General features: G+C 39.1%; 1 protein-coding gene across 7 annotated transcripts in view; it reads right to left on the reverse strand.

The window, feature by feature from the left end:
• MACROD2 (mono-ADP ribosylhydrolase 2) overlaps positions 1-18,330 on the reverse strand; it is an 844,207-nt gene that overhangs the window by 246,409 nt on the left and 579,468 nt on the right. For all 7 annotated transcript variants that reach the window (XM_038130850.1, XM_038130847.1, XM_038130846.1 and 4 more), the window contains one exon: positions 3,384-3,457. In XM_038130850.1, the coding sequence (XP_037986778.1) occupies positions 3,384-3,457 (74 nt within the window). The remainder of the gene's footprint in view (positions 1-3,383; positions 3,458-18,330) is intronic.

Raw genomic sequence — 18,330 nt, forward strand, 5'->3', positions numbered from 1 at the left:
CATTCATCTAAGTGACATCAGAGTTAAGCATGCTAATAAGTTTTTATACAAACACCTGAGGGGTCAAGACAACCATGGGTTTGGATAAGAAAACCTTTTATTAAATGCAAATCACTTGTCTTTTAAATACTATGACAGAGAAATTTGCAGGACTCTAACACAGCTTGCAGAAGTCATTCAAGCTACATTTTCAGGCCTCTGGGCTGACCAAGGAATATAGCAATTGCTTTATTTATATTTGGAATTAATATCAATATCTAAAAAATCTTCATTATAGCATCAAAGAAAAGAAGTACTACAGCAAGGCAGAGAGGTAAAACCAAGAATATTGCCTTATATTTCCCAAATTTGTCAAAGATTCCTGGGCTGCTGGAAGGCAGATGAGACATGGAGGCCGTAGAGCACAACAACAGACTTGGAAATTTGTCAGCTTTCCATCTTATTCACTTCCTTGTTTTCTGCCAGGTATATTGCTATGGAGGCAGACTCCCTGGTGAGCATGCTCTCTATCTTGCACTAAAACTTCTTGAATTCAATCAGTCAATTCACATTCTACAATCAAGCAGCTTGAGACCTTAGTGAGTGGTTAGGTCCAAGGGCATAACTGGCTGCCAGACACCTTTGGGACTAAAGGAGCAGAACCTTCTCACAGGCAAGGCAGATTGCAGAACAAAGGTTGAGGGAAAGAAGCTGACTTTGATTAGTTTAACTCTGGCAGAGCCAAGTGCAGGAGGCCTCTCTTGCTCAGGAGAGGCTGTTAGCAGGACACACCAACTCATCCTGACAGTGCAGGCAGTCCCAGAGAGCAGGTTTGCTCAGTGGTAACAGGAATGAGATGCAGACAGCACTCTAAAAAGCTGCCCTCATGCCAGATCGTTAGAGGTTTTGCTCCCAGACTACAAAATGTGAATTTAAACACCCAGTGGGTGTAGTGGGAATTGATCTGTCTTTAAGACAGAACTTTGTAGAAAGGACTGTATCATATGGCTGTGTGCAATAAGAGGAAACTGTATTAAAGCACACAAAGTCCCTTAATTCCATTGCTGTATGATGAGCTTCTTTGGGGAAAAACTTGAGTAATGTATAATATTACTACTCAAAACACAAAATCTAGTCCAATGGAGTAAGTGTACACATCCCTGGAAGTGTTCAAGGTCAGGAGGGATGAGGCCCTGAGCAGCCTGCTATATTGGGTAGCATCCCTGCCCATGGCAGGGGCTGGAATTAGATGCACTTCAAGGTTCCTTGCAATGCAAAACATTCTGTGGTTCCAGAACAATGTAAAATGGATCAGACTGACACCTGGCACAGAGCTACATCAGTTCTTTTAACCAGGTAACTACACTCATGTTGCTATATGCATTAAATGACAGAAACCCAGTAATGGTATGCTTCCCAAAGATCCTTTTTACTGCAAAAGTTACTGCTGTTTTCAATAAAATTAAGTATCTTTATTATGCTGCTGTCCTGTTTACGACATGTAAAACATGCTAGTATGCCATAATGTAAAACTTCAGCCAATGGATTGTGGAAAAACCTTAGGAAGATAGCAAGCTTCATGTGAGAAAGTGCAAAGCTGTGGATAACCAAACCCTCAAAACATATCTTGACAGAAACCTAATACTCAGTTTCCTTTGAAAATCAACAAAAACTCTGGGGGAACAGCTCTGAGTCATCATCATCATCAGTAATATGCAATATTTGCACCACCCATATGTCTTCAAGCACATCAAACAGAGTGAGACCTCAGCTTGGTGAGGCTGGCATTCAAGATGTTAGGCAAAGCACATTTAAGGCAACAGCTATGACCTGTAATAGTCCAAATTGAGAAAAAAAACAACTGTGGTGTAAGATGAGTAGGATAACTTTAAATAATTGCTTTGTGGTTAGGACAGCCTGGGCTCCTTTCACTGTCCAAATATTATAAAGAACAGCTACTGATTTACAAGTAATTCCGGTTAAATTGGAGATTGTGAGGAGCAAGGCAGGAGGTGTATAGACAATACAGACTCGGCTTTTGAGGAAGAAAAGCTTATTTCTGGAGCAAAAAAACAAAACAAACCTTTTAGCTTATTTTTTAAATTATGTGATAAAAATGAAGGTAGGAGAAATTATAAGATGGCAAGCACCACAAACATATTGGTTTTAATCATACCCATCAAGATTAAAATTACCAACAGACAAGATCTCAAAAATGTAAGTTTAGGGCTAGGCTGAAGAGATTTAGGCCCTAATAGTGTTAATCAAGTCTGTCCACCCAAAACTCCTGCCTCACTGCTCAGCTTTCTAGCTGTGGGAAGCAGCTGTGACAGCAGCAAAAGCCACAGCAGCCAACAGCTCAGTGCTGCAAAGAATCAGTGTCCAAACAGGTATGCCCTCCTTAGTGTACTTCCAGGTATGAAAACCTCAACTGTACCACTCAAATCTCAACATATTACTTTCTTTCAATCCAAATTTGGCAAAAAAAACCCCACAAAAAATCCATATTAACCTGCTAAATTCATACCCTGACATATCAGATATTTGGGGAAAAAATAGGCTCTCTGAATATTCTGCTAGAGGAAAAATATTACTAATTGTGTCCTTGTGTGCAGTGCTTCTTCACTGAATGCTTTGTTCAATGTTTTCAGACAAAATACCAAACAACTTTAGCTGTCTGAAATCTGCTGGTATCATCTTAAACTGCCAGTTTAAGACATGAGGATTTTACTTGTTTTGCCACTTTTTTGCTGCACTTCTCCAATCCAACACTAGGAACACAGAAAGACAAACACTGGAAAGGGGACAGATGCAGGTCCTCCTGTTAAAAGCATTTTTTTGTCTTGTACAAATAATCACTATTATGTTGCCACTGGAAGATGACCAGTACTATTAAAAACTCATTTATTTAGTGAGTGTTTCTGGGAAAATGAACACTTAATAGTAAGCAAACCAAAGATTAAATGAAAACACAAAATAGGAACCTATAGTTCTTTACTGTAAAGTGACCTCTGGAACGCCACTGACCTTTGGTGGCCGTTTCCACTGACAACTGGTATGCACATTTCCTTTCCAAGAATCTCCTCATTATTACCCAAAAACTCTGGCACTCAGAAACAGCTTAGGGAGAGAACAGTCTTCTGCTTTGCCAGGAAGGATTACAATGCACAGGAAATGCACAGTATGGTTTCAAACAAAGGTATTTCCTTTGAACTCTAGTACAGCTTTTAGATATAAAAATCTTCCCCTGGCTACAATGTCCTGACCTGACTTCACTGGTCTTAACACTAAATAATAAAAAACTTCAAGGCTCAAGCCTGTGTTTACTCTTTTCATGGTTTTGGAGTCAAAGACCATAACCTTAAACAGAAATTTGAAAAAAATTTTTTTTTTTTATTCCATACCTCATTGTGATTCTTGCTTAACCATTCCTTAATAGTGCTAAGGGCAATGACAGCAGCAGGCTCATTTGGAAAACCTAAAAAAGAGAAGAAATGGGAGATAAATAAAAGGTATATATTTATATTTTTTATATATAAGAAAACAAAAATCTGGGCTTTTTTTCTTCCTATTCTTTAAAATATTTTGGAATTACAGTTGGTCAACTCCCTTCTTCACAGATTTGTAGAAAGGTTTTAGGCAACATCTGTTACATTTTCCCCCAGCTAAATAAATTCAAAATAGGCACAACAATGCTTTATTGGATTTTTTTTTCCTTGACTGTAGGTAAGAAAAGTCCACTGCTCAAGAGAAGAAGAAACAATAGAGAGCTATACATGTGTCATACTAGGCAGGCAAGCATTCAACACATCTATCACAGTAACAAATACTAGGCTTACGTTTCACGGCAGCAAGAAAAATCCAGACATTTCTTAAGGCATGTGGGCTTTCTTAAGGCTCTCTTTTTTTAATCCATCTGTCAACAAAACTATACCACACTATGACCCCAGTGCCACAGGCCTTATGAAGAGAGAAACGTTTGATTTGGAAATCTCTCAATTTATGACCTGAATCATAACAAACAACTTTGGAAATTAAAGAATTCATGAAGCATAAGCATACGAACTTAAGGCCTTATGTTGCATGATGCATTAGCAGTAGTAATTCCCCCCAGCACTAAACAATAACAAAACTCTTTCCAGGGATGCAGACTTTTTGCTTTGATGGTTTCTACCTATCAAATCCATGGATGCTTTCATTACTTAGGCACCTTAATTTAATTTTCCTTTAAATTCCTGACTTGGGGGCAGCAAATCATTTCGGTGAGGATTTAAAAAATAAAACCCCATAAGGTGTATGAATTTCTCTCAGTAGGTGAGATTAATAGAACAGGCTTTGAAGAGGTGGAGCTGCAGGCACACTGGACAAGCAAGCAACAGGGTTGGAAAGAGTCATGAAATTTGGCATACAGCTGTGTAGATACAGCCTTTATTGCATCATACATCACCCTTGCACCACAGACTGAAACACAGATACTGCAAAAAATTATAATTATTCAGCTTTTTGACTTATATTTTCTTTAACTCTTTTTCAGAATTTGTGCAATGCAAGATTAGGAAAAAACTCAACCCCAACCAAAATCCCTCCACTGAATCACATTCCCAAAACATCTCTCCCTGTAAATCGACTCTGCAAAGATTTGCTCCAGCAGCATGTGTACTGTTCTGAAGTGACAGATGACAACAATTCATCAAGAAAAAAAAAGTAAAATAGGCAATTTTGGATAATACCAACATTTAACATGTGCTTCCTTTGAATACATTTCTCAATAAAGCATATTTTTTACATTTAAAAAAATACAGTTACCAAGTCCAAGATAGAAAAGTAGCTTAGACCCTACAAATGTTACTGTGGATACCTCTATTGCTGCTGGGAAAATAAATTCTTGTAACATTTAATAATGTTGCTGATATCATCAAGGCATATGTCTCATGACACCAACTAACGACCACTAACGAAACCCAAAGCAGGGACTTCCAACAGCCTCATTTTCATAATATAAAATAACAGAGCTCTGAGCAGACCATCTGCTCAAATTAGTAATATTCTAGCTAACAAACTGAGACTTTTTCACACAGAAATTCCATACCCTGAGTGTGGTAGCTCTGCCTGGACATAAAATGAACGCCATGCAGAGGGACAAATGTGTATTTCAGACAACTGATATACTATTGTTTATGCACTGAATGGTTTATTTTCAGAACAATGCTCCCTCCAGCAAGATTAACTTTTCAGGCTTGTTTTTCACTCCCTTGCAGCAGGGTAGATGGCCAAAATGGTGATAAAACACTGGGTATTGTATAGAATCTCTCCATAAATTGTACACTGTTTAGAAAGTGCTCCCATACTAACCAGTCTTAAATAGAACCTTATCTAGAAAACTGGTTTTCAATTACTACTAAGTCACCACAATGTAAAGGAAACAGTTCAGCAACCTAAATAAACAGCCTTGAATTCTGTGTGTAATTTCAGGAAATACGTTGAAATCCATCAGAGCCTTTTATGATCAACTACCCCCCCAAAAAGAATCATCTAACTAGCATTTTTCACACATTTCTGCAAATTTCATGGAAAGGATTATCTCACTGACTATATGCAGAAGCAGGATGGAATCAGCCTCCTGTTGCAAACCTTGCACCAGCACAAAAGCCCCTGTGTGTCTGATTCTCAAACGGAAACTATTTTTGTTTATAGGACTGGGTTAAAGGAAGATAAAGCAAGATGGGATCTGTTTAAACACGCTTTTGTATTGTTTTTATCTCTAGCCTACATTTGCCTGCCATAACATTTCTGGTTTGCTCCCACCTGCACCCCCATCCCCTCTTTCCCACTTTCAGTGAAAAAGCAATCTCAGGAAGCACGTGGGAATCAAATTACTTGAGAGAAATGAGCTCGAGGTGCCTCACAGTTTACTGACTGCTGGAGCAGCAGCTCAGGCAATTCTGGCTAAAGGCTCAATTTCACAAAAGATAAAACAGGTAAAGTAATGAGTGACACTGGGGCATGTTACTGCAGTGAGTGCTCCTCCAGCATACTGAAAAGGACAAGGGCACAAAAAAGCACACATTGGCCATGAGGTACAGGACTTCTCTCTGTTTATTTGCCTGGAGAAAAAGAGAGGGTTGGCAGGTTGTATGTCATGGACAGGTGTGTGGCAAAGTGCACCTACCCACAGACACAGGTATCTAACTGGGACTGAGCTTTTTACATCCCCCACAGCAAACACCTTGGCAACATACCCAGCTATACCAAAAAACACTGCAGGCTGTGTCTGCTTCCTGAAGAGCTCCTTCAGCAAGTGACAATTTTACTGCCACCATCTGCATTTTGCAGTGCCAACTGATCACATCTCACCACCCATTACCAGGACCCCAGCTCCTCAAGTACAGCAAAATCCTGGATACGAGCAGCCACTCCTCTGGTGCCCCTCTGAGTCCAGAAGCCATCCTTTACAGCAGTTTCCATCATCACAGCTGATGGCACAGTGGGTGCAGGCCTTCTAAGTCAGTAGGAACGAGGGTGTGCACCTTGCTACCATCACACAAAATACACCTCATCTGAACTCTGCTGCTTTTGCACAGATACTACCCACAGTGACAGCCTAGCAAAGCTTTGAGTGGTCTTCAAACTTCGAAGATTCTGCAACTCTTTCCAGGGCTTTACCAATTTATTCCTGGAAATTGTAACCCTGACCTGTGAAACAGCTGGCAAAGCAAGCTCTAGGCTGTGACAGTCCTTGCAGTCATCATGGCCATTATTCTCCTGCAAGGGCATGATACGATATGGCAGAATTATTTGGATGTACCGGATATGAAATAAATGTGCTGTTTTAGAGGAGAAGAGTGTGGAGGAGAACTAAGATAGTAACTAGAGATATACACTGATATTCCCACTACATTTTGTATTTCTTCCCTGGAATGCAACTGGTAAAAACATAAGTCGTCCTGTTTCATCAAAGTACACAAACTATGCAATGAATTCCCTGCTGTTAGACACCCTTGAGTAAAGGCTCGGCCTTTTGTGCTTGGGGGATTCAGTGGAAAACTTTTAATTAATTGTGAATGTCTGTTACTCTGCCTAATTTATCTGTGCAGTATCAGAAAAACATATACCAGTAGTCCATGGAACCATAGACTATTCTGAGTTGAAATGTACCCACAGGGGTCACAGAGTCCAACTCCAGCCCTGCACAATGTTCTTCAAAGCATAACAGAGCAACAAGGATTTTGAGACACAAAACTAACAGAAATCTATTTCAGGGAGCCCCAAACTTTGTGGAGATGCTGGTGGCTTTATCTGCCTCTTTTACTGGGCTTGATCCAATCTTACAAAAAATGTCTAACTTACAATCAGGTAATGCCACCTCCCCATGAAAAGCCCGTTAACAAAACACAGGTATTAAGTGATCAAACTTTAATATGATCTACCTGAGGATTAAGATAACAGATTATAACAGGAGGGCAGTAATACTAACAAGTAAATGTCAATCCAGAAAAATCACTTCAGGGGCGGTAGCAGTAAGTGCTATAATTTGTCAGTTCAACTGAAATGCTTAATGTTTTCTGTAAATCAAGTCCTCCTGGTAAAAAAAGGTCTGTATCTTTCATTGCTAGCACAGCCTAAGTGCTAGGCAGGTTTTTATTAATTTAAAATGTTCCCTTCTCTATGGATTCTAAAAGGCTTGTCACGGGCTCAATATTCTTATTTGCCAGTTTTAATAGTTTAATTTTGAAACAAATCATGAAAAGAACCAAATGCACATCAACACAAATAATCATTATGTATTTTCATATTTTCCTCAGAAAAATATCTACACTGGCATATTTGTGCATATATCAAGACGTAACAGTTTGCAGACTGTTTCTGTGTGCTAAAATCAACCCTGAGTCCCACGGCTTAATCAACAAGACTGTTAAAATGGAAAAACTTCCATGTTTTAAGTTTATAAATTTGTCAGCATGTTTACAGATATATAAACGATGCTCTCCAAATAGTAGCTTGTCACATTTTTAAACTGGGGGACTGTATTGAAGGCCATCTCTGCAGTCAGTATGACAGGGTATCTCCACCGTGCATCGAGTACTTGCTATGTGGGAATCATCAGCACCAGATGGCACGGAATACAAAGATGCTTTAAAGGAAATAAGTGGGAAAGAAGAGAAAAAAAGGTACTAGGGATTTATTCCATACATGTTCTGAAACCTGATATTATTATTGGCACTGTAAATACCTTCTGAATCACAACAAACACATAAGTAACTGTGCCTCATTATGGCCATGTGGGTTAAGGCCAGCTATTTACAACGTGGATGATAGTGCTTAGGACAATAAAAGAGAACAAAGGAGGTGCACAGCCCAGCATGCCTGAGGCAGGGTTAACTCAATACATCCACTTGTCCATCAGCTGTGAAATAAACAGAATAATCTTGCAACTGATCCCATATAATCATCTTGTCAGAGATGTATTTTCGTAGTCAAAATGAATTCACTCATGAATTCGTGTTGATTCCCATTACCATGGTAAATCCATTCTGTCTGGAAAGAGATGATAGTATTCTACCAAAAAGCTTACTGTGTTGCTATTCTTGAGCTTTTTGCTTCTTTTCACTCACTCTTCTTTTTCTTTTTTTTTTTTTTTAAATAAACATTGTCACATAGTGATTGGTCAAACAAGCTAAGTTCCTACCTTGATCATTTTTGTGGACTCTCGTAACTTGGAAAGAAAGTACTCTCATTTGGATCAGCTGTGTTGAAGACTAAACTGAAGAGCCATGAATCTTCTGCTAAATAACCTACCCTGCCTTATTGAACTCATTCAGCCAGAGAAAACCTTATTTGCTGTCCACTCAAAAACTAAGAAAGTGGAATTAAGTTCTGTGAAAAGCCAGTAACCTTTCTGTTACCCCAAGAAACAAAGCTGCACCGATTCACTGTATCCTTCACAGACTATGCTACAGTAATTAATTATCTTTCATGTAAAATAAAGAAGTGGATATAAGAAATTTTCAAAATGCATAAACAAAACATTATCCTCAAGAAAGCATTATAAGCTTCTCTATTGCTCCCAAGAAAGGCACATTTACATTTTCCTTGAGTGAAAAAATCCAGCAGCAACAGAAAACTACACGCAGCTCCTGAAGAATCATTTCCACTTGCATTCAACTGACATGACAGATGCAGCTGGTGGAAGGGGGTTAATAAAGAAACTCACAGGAACTTTTCTGTTCTGATACAGTGACGCAAAGCTGGTAGAGAACTGAAATAAGGGAGAGCCTTTCTTCATCTACAGAAGTGCATTGGTAAGACAGGGATCCCTGGTTAAGTCACTCAGGGTCAATGCTGGCTGGCAGCAAGGAGCATGATGAAACTCACACAAACCAGCAAATTCAAGACAAGCTGGAGGTCAAGATGCATGGACTCTCTTGGTAACAGGGCTTGCTCAGCCTTGGCTTGTCAGAAGAGGTGCCCAGGGAGTGCTGGCTGATGGGGGCCTCTTGTCTGATCAGCACATCGACTCACCTGCACCATCTACAGCTCAGCTGCTTTTCTGTTCTATACCTGGGCTCAGCTTAGGGCTGCAGCTGAAAGAAGTTGGTTGGCAAAAGGTGGCTACAATGCAAGACAAGCTAGGTCACAGCTGTTTTCTCTGAAATACACAATATCACAGCCACATTCACATTCTCTGAAAAATCCCTTCGCCCAGGATTTTTCTCCTGGGAAGCTGAGAAGCCTTAGAGAAAAAGGAAAATAATTCTTATCACATTTGCTTCTCCTGTGTTTTGCTCATGTGGAATGTGTTTGGAGATTGTTCACCCACAGGTGATTGTTTCATTGGATTCTGGTGTGAGTTGTTTTGACTCATTGGCCAATCACTGCCAAGCTGTGTTGGGACTCTGGAAAGAGTCACGAGTTGTATTATTAGCTGTTCAGCATTCTGTAAGTATCCTTTCTGTATTCTTTAGTATAGTTTAGTAGATCATTCTTTAATATAATATAGTATCATAAAATAATAAATTAGCCTTCTGAGAACATGGAGTCAGATTCATCATTCCTTCCTTCAGCAGGGGGCAATGCAAATACAATATCACACCACGCTTCACTTCAAGCTTTGCCATGTTGATATAATTGGAAAAATACCTGCCATATAACTGCGTTAAAAGTGTCAGCTGAACAGAGACATGCTCTGTATTCATGTAGGTCATGCGAGCAGAGGCTTGCACCAGTAAGCCTAAAGAATCCACTGAAGAAAAACTAGATTTCAATTTACTGAGCTGTTTGATATTTATTAGCATTGGAGGGAGGACAAAGCTTTAGTGAAAATGCATTTACACTTGGACTACTGAGGAGCAACAGTGTTCCCCTACGAGTACCTTGCTGCAAGAAGTATCATAATGCTGTTCTGAAGGAGAGCTGCATGTGTGTAAGAATTTCCCTTTTCTGCAGTAGTAGTAGACTTTTTTTATTACAAGTCTAGGTTTTGGTTTCGCTTTTCCAGCATTTGTAAAGGAGCATGCTTGCAGGGGATACATCATGGAGAAACCGATTCTGTGGCAGCCTTGTAAAAAAAAAACATAGCTAGCAATACTTGGAGACTCTGGGAAGCAAAAACTGCTTCGTAGCTTTGCTGTTTACTGTGCCGTGTGATGGAGCATTTCTGTCTGTCAGGGAATTTCTGATGCCCAAGCAGAAAATTAGGCTTCAAGATGAGCACAGTAGGGGAAAGATCAGACAGGCACCAGTGCAACACTGAAAGCAAAAAGATCTCACTGCTCTGGCCATTAGCATTCTCCCATGGGAGGAGAAAGCCTACACAATGCAAATGCAAGTGGAAGATATACATTTGCAGGTAGTTTTGCAATTATAACATCTGCTTATGAGAGTGTATATGCAATGTCTGTGTAAAGTACACAGCTGTTTAAACACATGTATGCAGCTGTTCCTGAGCTCAAGCACATCGTTCTCCTTTAAATACACTTTATACCATAACCAGAATTGCTATTCCAGAAACAAACGTTGTACAGAGAAATGTTAATTGGAAGAGATCTCAGAGTGTACATGAGCTTTCTAATGCAGACTATTAAATCTTCTATTCTGCCATATATAACAAGCAAGTTGGGTTTTAGGGTGGCAACATAATACAGCCAAAGTAATTTGAAACAAAGTGCAAAGCACTCGTCAGCTGTGAAATCTCCCGTCATACACTGAATTGCACAGCAATGGGATATTGGCTTCAGTGTAGTTACAATTCCAACATGGTTAAATATTTATTCTACCCACTGATTTAAATAAAAATGCCCTGTTGTTCTCAAGCGCAGCAAAGTGTAAGGAATCAATCCTACCTTCCTCAAGTGTCTTGCTAATGCCACAGGAGATAAAACCCAACCAAACCAACCCCCATGCACCCACATGCTCTGAATTCCACTTGAAACTGGTACTTGCTCTTGAAATGTATGGTCCAGGGCATTGGACCTCCTTAACCTACACTGACACTGTCCCGGGCCCTCCTTGACACACACCGTCTCTAAGCACCAAGGGATGACCTGATCAGCAGTGGGAATAATGATTCTGTACCTTGCCAAGTGCTGTTCCTCATGGCATTTTGCTATTGATTGCAGACTCTAATTGAAGGCTTATCTGAAGGAGAGATATTCTTGATGTGCCACTCCTTCCTGAGTTTTGGATGTCCACTAATATATCTGCCACCACAGGCTGGGCAGGGGGAGAAGGGGTAGGAATTGCCACGACAGGCTTGCTTTTCTTGCTGATGGATCTTTGTGCAGACAGAGGGAGCCAGGAAAATGCACTGAGCAGGTGGAGGAAGAGGAGGAGAGGGAGGGAGCATGGAAGCTCTTGCTGCAAGATGGGGAGTGGGACTTTGGGAAGAAGGGCTGAATGTAAGGAAAAATATCAGGGCTACAGGCTTTGCTGGAGCTCTCAGTACTTGGTCTCGAATAGGCAGCACAGCATGCCAGGAGCTACAAGAACTAGGGGAAACACATGTATGTAATGGGCATAAGCCATCACAGCAAAATGAAGGAAAATGGCAGCACAGAAAGGCTGAGAAACTTCGGAGGAATAAAACATGCACAGGCAATAGTGAAAAAAATACAAAATCACCTAAAGAACACAGACAGCACTGCCAGCACAGCCCTTAAATCACTTCCACCATGTTCAATTGCTCTAGCAGATGCAACACGAAGACCTAGCTGGACTGTCTAAAACCAACAGAGCATTTGAGGAAGGCCATCCACGTACAAGAACAAACAAAACTATCTGACATTATTTCTACTGAAACACTGTTCTTATCTCCTCTCCGTGGGAAATCAAAGATTTCCTAAGAGCACATAATCAGCTGAAACAATATATTTTTCTTGTGAAAGAAAAGAAAAAAAAGGAAATAAAGATGTTCTTTAATCTTTTTTTTTTTCCCCAAAAGACATATGAGGAAGAAAGTTATAGGGCAGGTTGGGTGAAAAAGCAAGACATTATGTCTGGCACATTTAATCTACTTAGTTTAGTCTTTTTAACAAATACATTATTGATTCTTGGCTTGTCTTTATTATTCACACTGTGGATTTTTTTTCAATTCTTGCCTCAGACTGCAGTAAACCACACTAAGGGGTCACACCAGCAGCTATTGTTTTCAGGAAACCTACAACAACTCAAAACTGAAATATTTCCATCCAATCTGGAGTTCAAAAATGCCAGTACACTTGAGAGGAACAGAGAGGGGGTGCATTCCAAATTTGATGCTTAATGGCTTGCTCTTCACTGTACAGAAAAGCAATTCATGCTACTTGAACACATACTACATGTACGCTGATAAAAAAGTGCTTGTGCAGGTTGTTGGACTTGATGCATCATTGCACATAGCTCAACAATTTTATGCATTAATTTTTTAAGAGAAAGAATTTTTTCCCCTTGCCCAGATGCTGCTTCATTTCTGTAGTAGTCATTTGCCTGGCAAGAGGTCAGCTCCACATATCCTTCTTTTTTGTCCTGCAAGGGTCACAATGTGCCTTATTTGATTTTATGCTCCTGTATCTATCAGCAACCAGCCTATCTGCACTATTTATCTTCATTTCAGGATGTATTGCAGCAACAACTTTTTCAACAAAAATTATATGGAATCCACTAGCACGTCTTCAACCTTCCCTCCAACGCTACACAGAAAAACCTTTCTGCATGTTCTGAGATTACAGCACTATACACAACAGATGAAAAGTGGTGAGAAAACTGTTAAAGTTTGGAATAATGGGAAAAACTGGATTAAAGCAAGAGTACGGAAAAATTGAAATTTAAAACTCTGATTTCAGCAAACCTGCCCGGTTACACACTTCTGATGCTCTTAGCAAGATCTCAAATGCTGAATGGTGTAAAAAACCATTAATGGATAAAATATGAAAATAACCTTATCTCTTGGAACACCCTCATCAGAACACTTTTGACTAACAATCCCCCCAAGAAGCAGTTGCTTTTTAAACCCAATACTGGTAGCTGATCAACAAAATAATCCAGACCTGATCAGATAATTCAGTGTTTCTAAAGATCACAGTATTATTTGTTAAACAAGTTTTTGCTACAAATACAGTATCTCTTAACATCTCTGATCTGCATTTCACTCACAATTATGCTTTTACTGAGTCTTGCATTCTTCAGTCAAAAAGGAAATTAAATAACCAGTTAATGGCACATGTAATTCCAGAAACTCAAATCCAATTTAGTCTTGATATGAACTTTAGGTCTTATTGAACTTGTTTTAAGTAGCATTTCCAACAAGTATTCTGGTAAGTTGCCTGTGTATTGTTGGGGTTTTTAAAATTTATTTTAAAATCATTGTATGAGCAAACATGGGCTGCTTTAGGAAGTAATGGGATTTCCTAGCATTCAGAAAGGTGTAACAAACATCAAAATTTCTGGTTAGACCAACAGCAGTAAAATTAAATTAAGTAAAATTAAACAGCCTTAAAGTAACATTATTCAATTTTGTGAATAACTCTTCAGGGGGAAACATAAAGCCCAAACACACATGTTTATCAAGTAATTTTGAAAAATATTCAAATTAAGACAGGAGAAAAAAGCAATGACAGAGCAAATGACAATTACTGTAGTCAGAAGGAATGTCCAGATTTGAAAGAAAGGAGTCAATGCTCTGGTTGGTCAGATCAAGCAATGAAGGATTTGGAAGACTGAGAAACCTCTTTTGTCCAACAATGCAGTACAAATATGAACCTGATCTGGACAATTTAAATGTAAATTTCTTACTACCTGTCAGAGAAGTGAGATTTAAAGAATCCGCTTAAAAACCCAAGCATCTCCAAACCTCATCTTAAAGTGAAAATTGACCTCCCACCTCAATTTCCTTCTAAATGTGGCCATGTGGCTGCAAAGGGGTTGTTTGTTGGAGCACTTTAATAAATCTAGGTTATTGTGTATGGTGGGCATGAGATGACCCACACTACACCTGGGAAAAACCACCCTTTCAAGGCAGGTCCATGCCACTGTCCAACACAGCTAATCCTCTGGGACACATGACATCCCAGGCAGATTAGCAGAAGGGATATGGAAAGGCATTAAATGCTTTGCATGGAGAAACCTCATTGACTGGTAAACAATGAGGCAAATGAGGGAAAATAGAAGATTTTTAACTGGTGGATACGTAAAAAGAAGCTGTCAGTTCAAAAGAGCTTGTTACGTCGCCAAAAATAATGTTAGACTTAGAATCAAGCTCAGGGAACACTTTAGTCAATGTGATTCCCATTAATTTTATCAAAGCATCCTCACTACATATACAATTACACTCAAGATATTTCACTTTATCATGACAGCTGCACACCTGCAGATTGTGAAAAATACCAGTGCAATATTGAGTTGGGTTGGGATTATTTCAGTGAATTACTGGCACGCAGACACTAGCCTCCACAGCTCAGCTTTCCTCACATCTCTGGAAAAAGAAATCAGTTTAAAAAAAACCCCCAAAACTGCACAAAGAATGGAAAGATGTATGTATGTGTCAATGCATGGGTCAAAATCTAGAAAGGGAATAACAGTACCTGGGAGTGAGGGGAAAAAATTAGAAATAGTTCTGCAAGCTCCTCTTGCAGGTGGTGGAAGAAGATTTGGGAGTGAGGGTGTGATGTTGAGCCTGGGAAAGGTGGGGCTCAGAGAAGACCTCTGCATCTCACTGAAGTGACAATACTTTAAATTAATTTTCCCCAAATTAGGACTGTTTTGCCCATTATGGTACTTGGCAAGTCATCTCCCTGTCTTCATCCTGGTGCACAAATTTCTTCATCTGGTCTTTCCCCCCTGTGCTGCTGAGGAGGAAGAGAATTAAGCAAGTGGCTGGGTGGGCATCTGCCAGCCAACATCAAGCCACCATACAACCACAGATTCCTCTGCCACAAAACATTTTACATGTTCTACTCTTATTTCTTCACCAAAAAACACAACTTGGAAGCCTGCAAAAAGAAGTCCCAATCACAGTAGTTGCAGTAACTACTAGGAGACAGAAAAAGAATAACATACTCAAAAGTTTGGGGTGCTGTGCCACTGAAAGTCTGAATATTATTATTTAAAATTATTACAAAAAGGAAAGGCACAGTTTCTATATAAACCATTTAAGAATAAGTAAAAATAAATTATACTAGCACTGTCATGGGTACTAATCAAGATATGTTGAAACCACTGTATAACCAGCAGTTAACTTAAAAGTATTCTAGGAATACAGAAATAAATTGGTGGGCATCCAAATAAAAGAAGGATCTCTAAAATTCAGGAAGGTTAAAGTAGAAGGATTTGTATCCCTTAGAAAATAAGAGATTACAATTAAACCTCTGTGAAACAAAATAATTTGAAGAAACCAGAAGACTAATTGCTGCAGGTTATCTGAGTTCATGCAGACACCAAAAGTCAAATTAAGACATCTCCTCTCCAGAAGAAATTGGAAAAAAAAAACCCCTCTAAACAGATTGAAAGAGCAAGAAGAAGGAAAAAATGTTAGCAGTCAGACATACTTTTGCAAACAGTTTAAAAACTGCTTAGAACACATTTGGAAGAGCTTGCGTGCAATAACAGTCAAGGGAGGAAACAATGAATGTGTGAGCTTCTGGGACATTCCGTGTGCTAAAATTTTAACATCAATTCTGTTTCTTATGATCTCCCATCAGATTCCACATCTACCTTTCTCATGTGCTGCATGGGATAATACCACCAGAAACACACCAAACAGAATTGATGCTTTGAAAGGATTGAAGTACTTTTGAAAATCCAGTAAACAAATAAAAAACCCCACAATCCAGTTGGAACAAAGCGAGCTCAGAATGTGGAAAAACATTACCTTCTAAATCCAGTTCTAAGAAATGAAGGTGCAACTGTCACACCCTTGTTCCCCCAGGAGTTACCCCATGCTCAGACCTGCTGGCTGAAACATTTGTGTGGACATCCTTTGCTTTGGGCCAAAGCAGTGGGTTGGATTGGATTCAACACCAGCCACACTTTTTGGGATTGAAATGGTTTGGCTAGGAGGTGGACTGACAGACCTGAGGAGGCCATGAGTCCCTGCTTGGGGCAGTTGTGGGCTGAGCATTCTCACAGCAGCTGGAACTGAATTACAAATGGTACTTAGACAGGACTTTCTGGGTGTTTGATGGTGGTGGTTTAGGTGGTTTTTGATAAAACAAAGTGTGTTTTAAATAACTGCATCTAACGTGTGCTAATGTGATGATACTGTCTTAAACACTGAACATTACAGACAGATAATTCAGGATTGGACTGAAGCCCATGGTTATCTACTAGCATTTACTGTGTGGATATTTAGATTTATCACGAAGGAAAAGAAAGAGAGTTTCATCATCAGTCCTGACATTTTTGGGGAAGAGAGAAGCCTTACAATTTAGAGATCTGCAGACATTAATGTATTTGGTAGGCAGTGACAAAAACAAGCAATAAATACAGAGTAACCTAAATAGCACTGATCATACATTAAAAGTTACAAAATTAAGGCTACACATGAAATTCAGACAGAACCATTTTGTTTAGTAAGTAGAAAATCAGTGAAATATGTTGACAGTAAGTCATAAAAACAAATAATAAAAATAAGTAGATTAAAAAAAAACTGTGGAGGTAAGGGAAAATTTAAGACATCAAGAATGATAAAATGTGGAGCCAAGGCTGAAATTTATTCAGTACAAATATCAAGGTGACCTCTTCCTAGCAGAAAGCTTTGATACCATGAAACTTCAATAATTTGTGAAAATTGGTCTATCAAGCAAACATAACTTCTTATCAAATCCAATTTTTCAAAAGTAGATAATTTCTTGAAATCACATGCAATTTAAAATTAATATACTTTTATGAACTTTAAGCCTATGTTTTATTGGCATTAGTGCTGATGGAGAAATGTTTCTATTTATTCCTTTTCAGAAAATGCTCAGCTTAGTTAAGGTCAGCATAAATGCCACGTAATCAACATGGAAAACTCAGAAGGTCAACGACTAGGAAAGAGAATCTTGAAAACATAGAACAAGTTAAAAAAGGATTTGGAAGCTAATTCTTTACCCTCAAATGCCTCAAATTCCCCAGCCAGAACACCACTGACTGCCCTTAGCCAGACAATTTTGAATTTGTTGGCATTATTAAAGAAACTCAAAGCTAGAGTAGTTACATATTCCCACATCGCTTGTGTACAATTTTGGAAAATATCAACTGAAAATATTTGCGGGGAGTTACACTCAAATTTTTCAGTTGTGCATTCTCTTAACTCTTGGCCACCAACCAGGGTAACTATAGTCACTGCTTCTGTTTACTTACAGTCAATAAAATGTTGACAACTGCACAACGCTACACAACTGAGAGACAGGTACAGGATTCCATAACATGAAATCCTCGTTAGGAATGACACGGAGCATTGCCATTCTCATCACCTGAATCATGGCTAGCAGCTTTGATTAAAAGGGAGCTCTGAATCTCAATTTTTTTTTTTTTTTTTTTTTTTTTTTTTTTTTTTTTTTTTTTTTGGGAAGGGTCTACTATACGTCAGTGATTCATTGCTTTACTGAAAACTAGTAAATTGTAGCTTATAAATTTGATAGCAAAACACAACAGAAGATTTTTAGGGCACTGACTGGCATGGGCAGCACGTAAATAGCACCACTTTTTTCTTCTATATTGTTTCTAGTAGTGTGAAAAATCTATCAGGTTTCCTCCCTTTCTCACTTTGTAAATGAGGCAGAAAGGGAAAAAACATCATCTCTTAAGCAGTGCCAGCATAGCAACAGAATTGTTCTCTAGTCTCATTCCTAAAGACAGGAAAAACCCACCCCGAAAACCAAACCCAACCGAGAAGGCTAC

The sequence above is a fragment of the Motacilla alba genome, chromosome 3 (genome assembly GCF_015832195.1).
Source record: "Motacilla alba alba isolate MOTALB_02 chromosome 3, Motacilla_alba_V1.0_pri, whole genome shotgun sequence".
Lineage (NCBI taxonomy): Eukaryota > Metazoa > Chordata > Aves > Passeriformes > Motacillidae > Motacilla > Motacilla alba.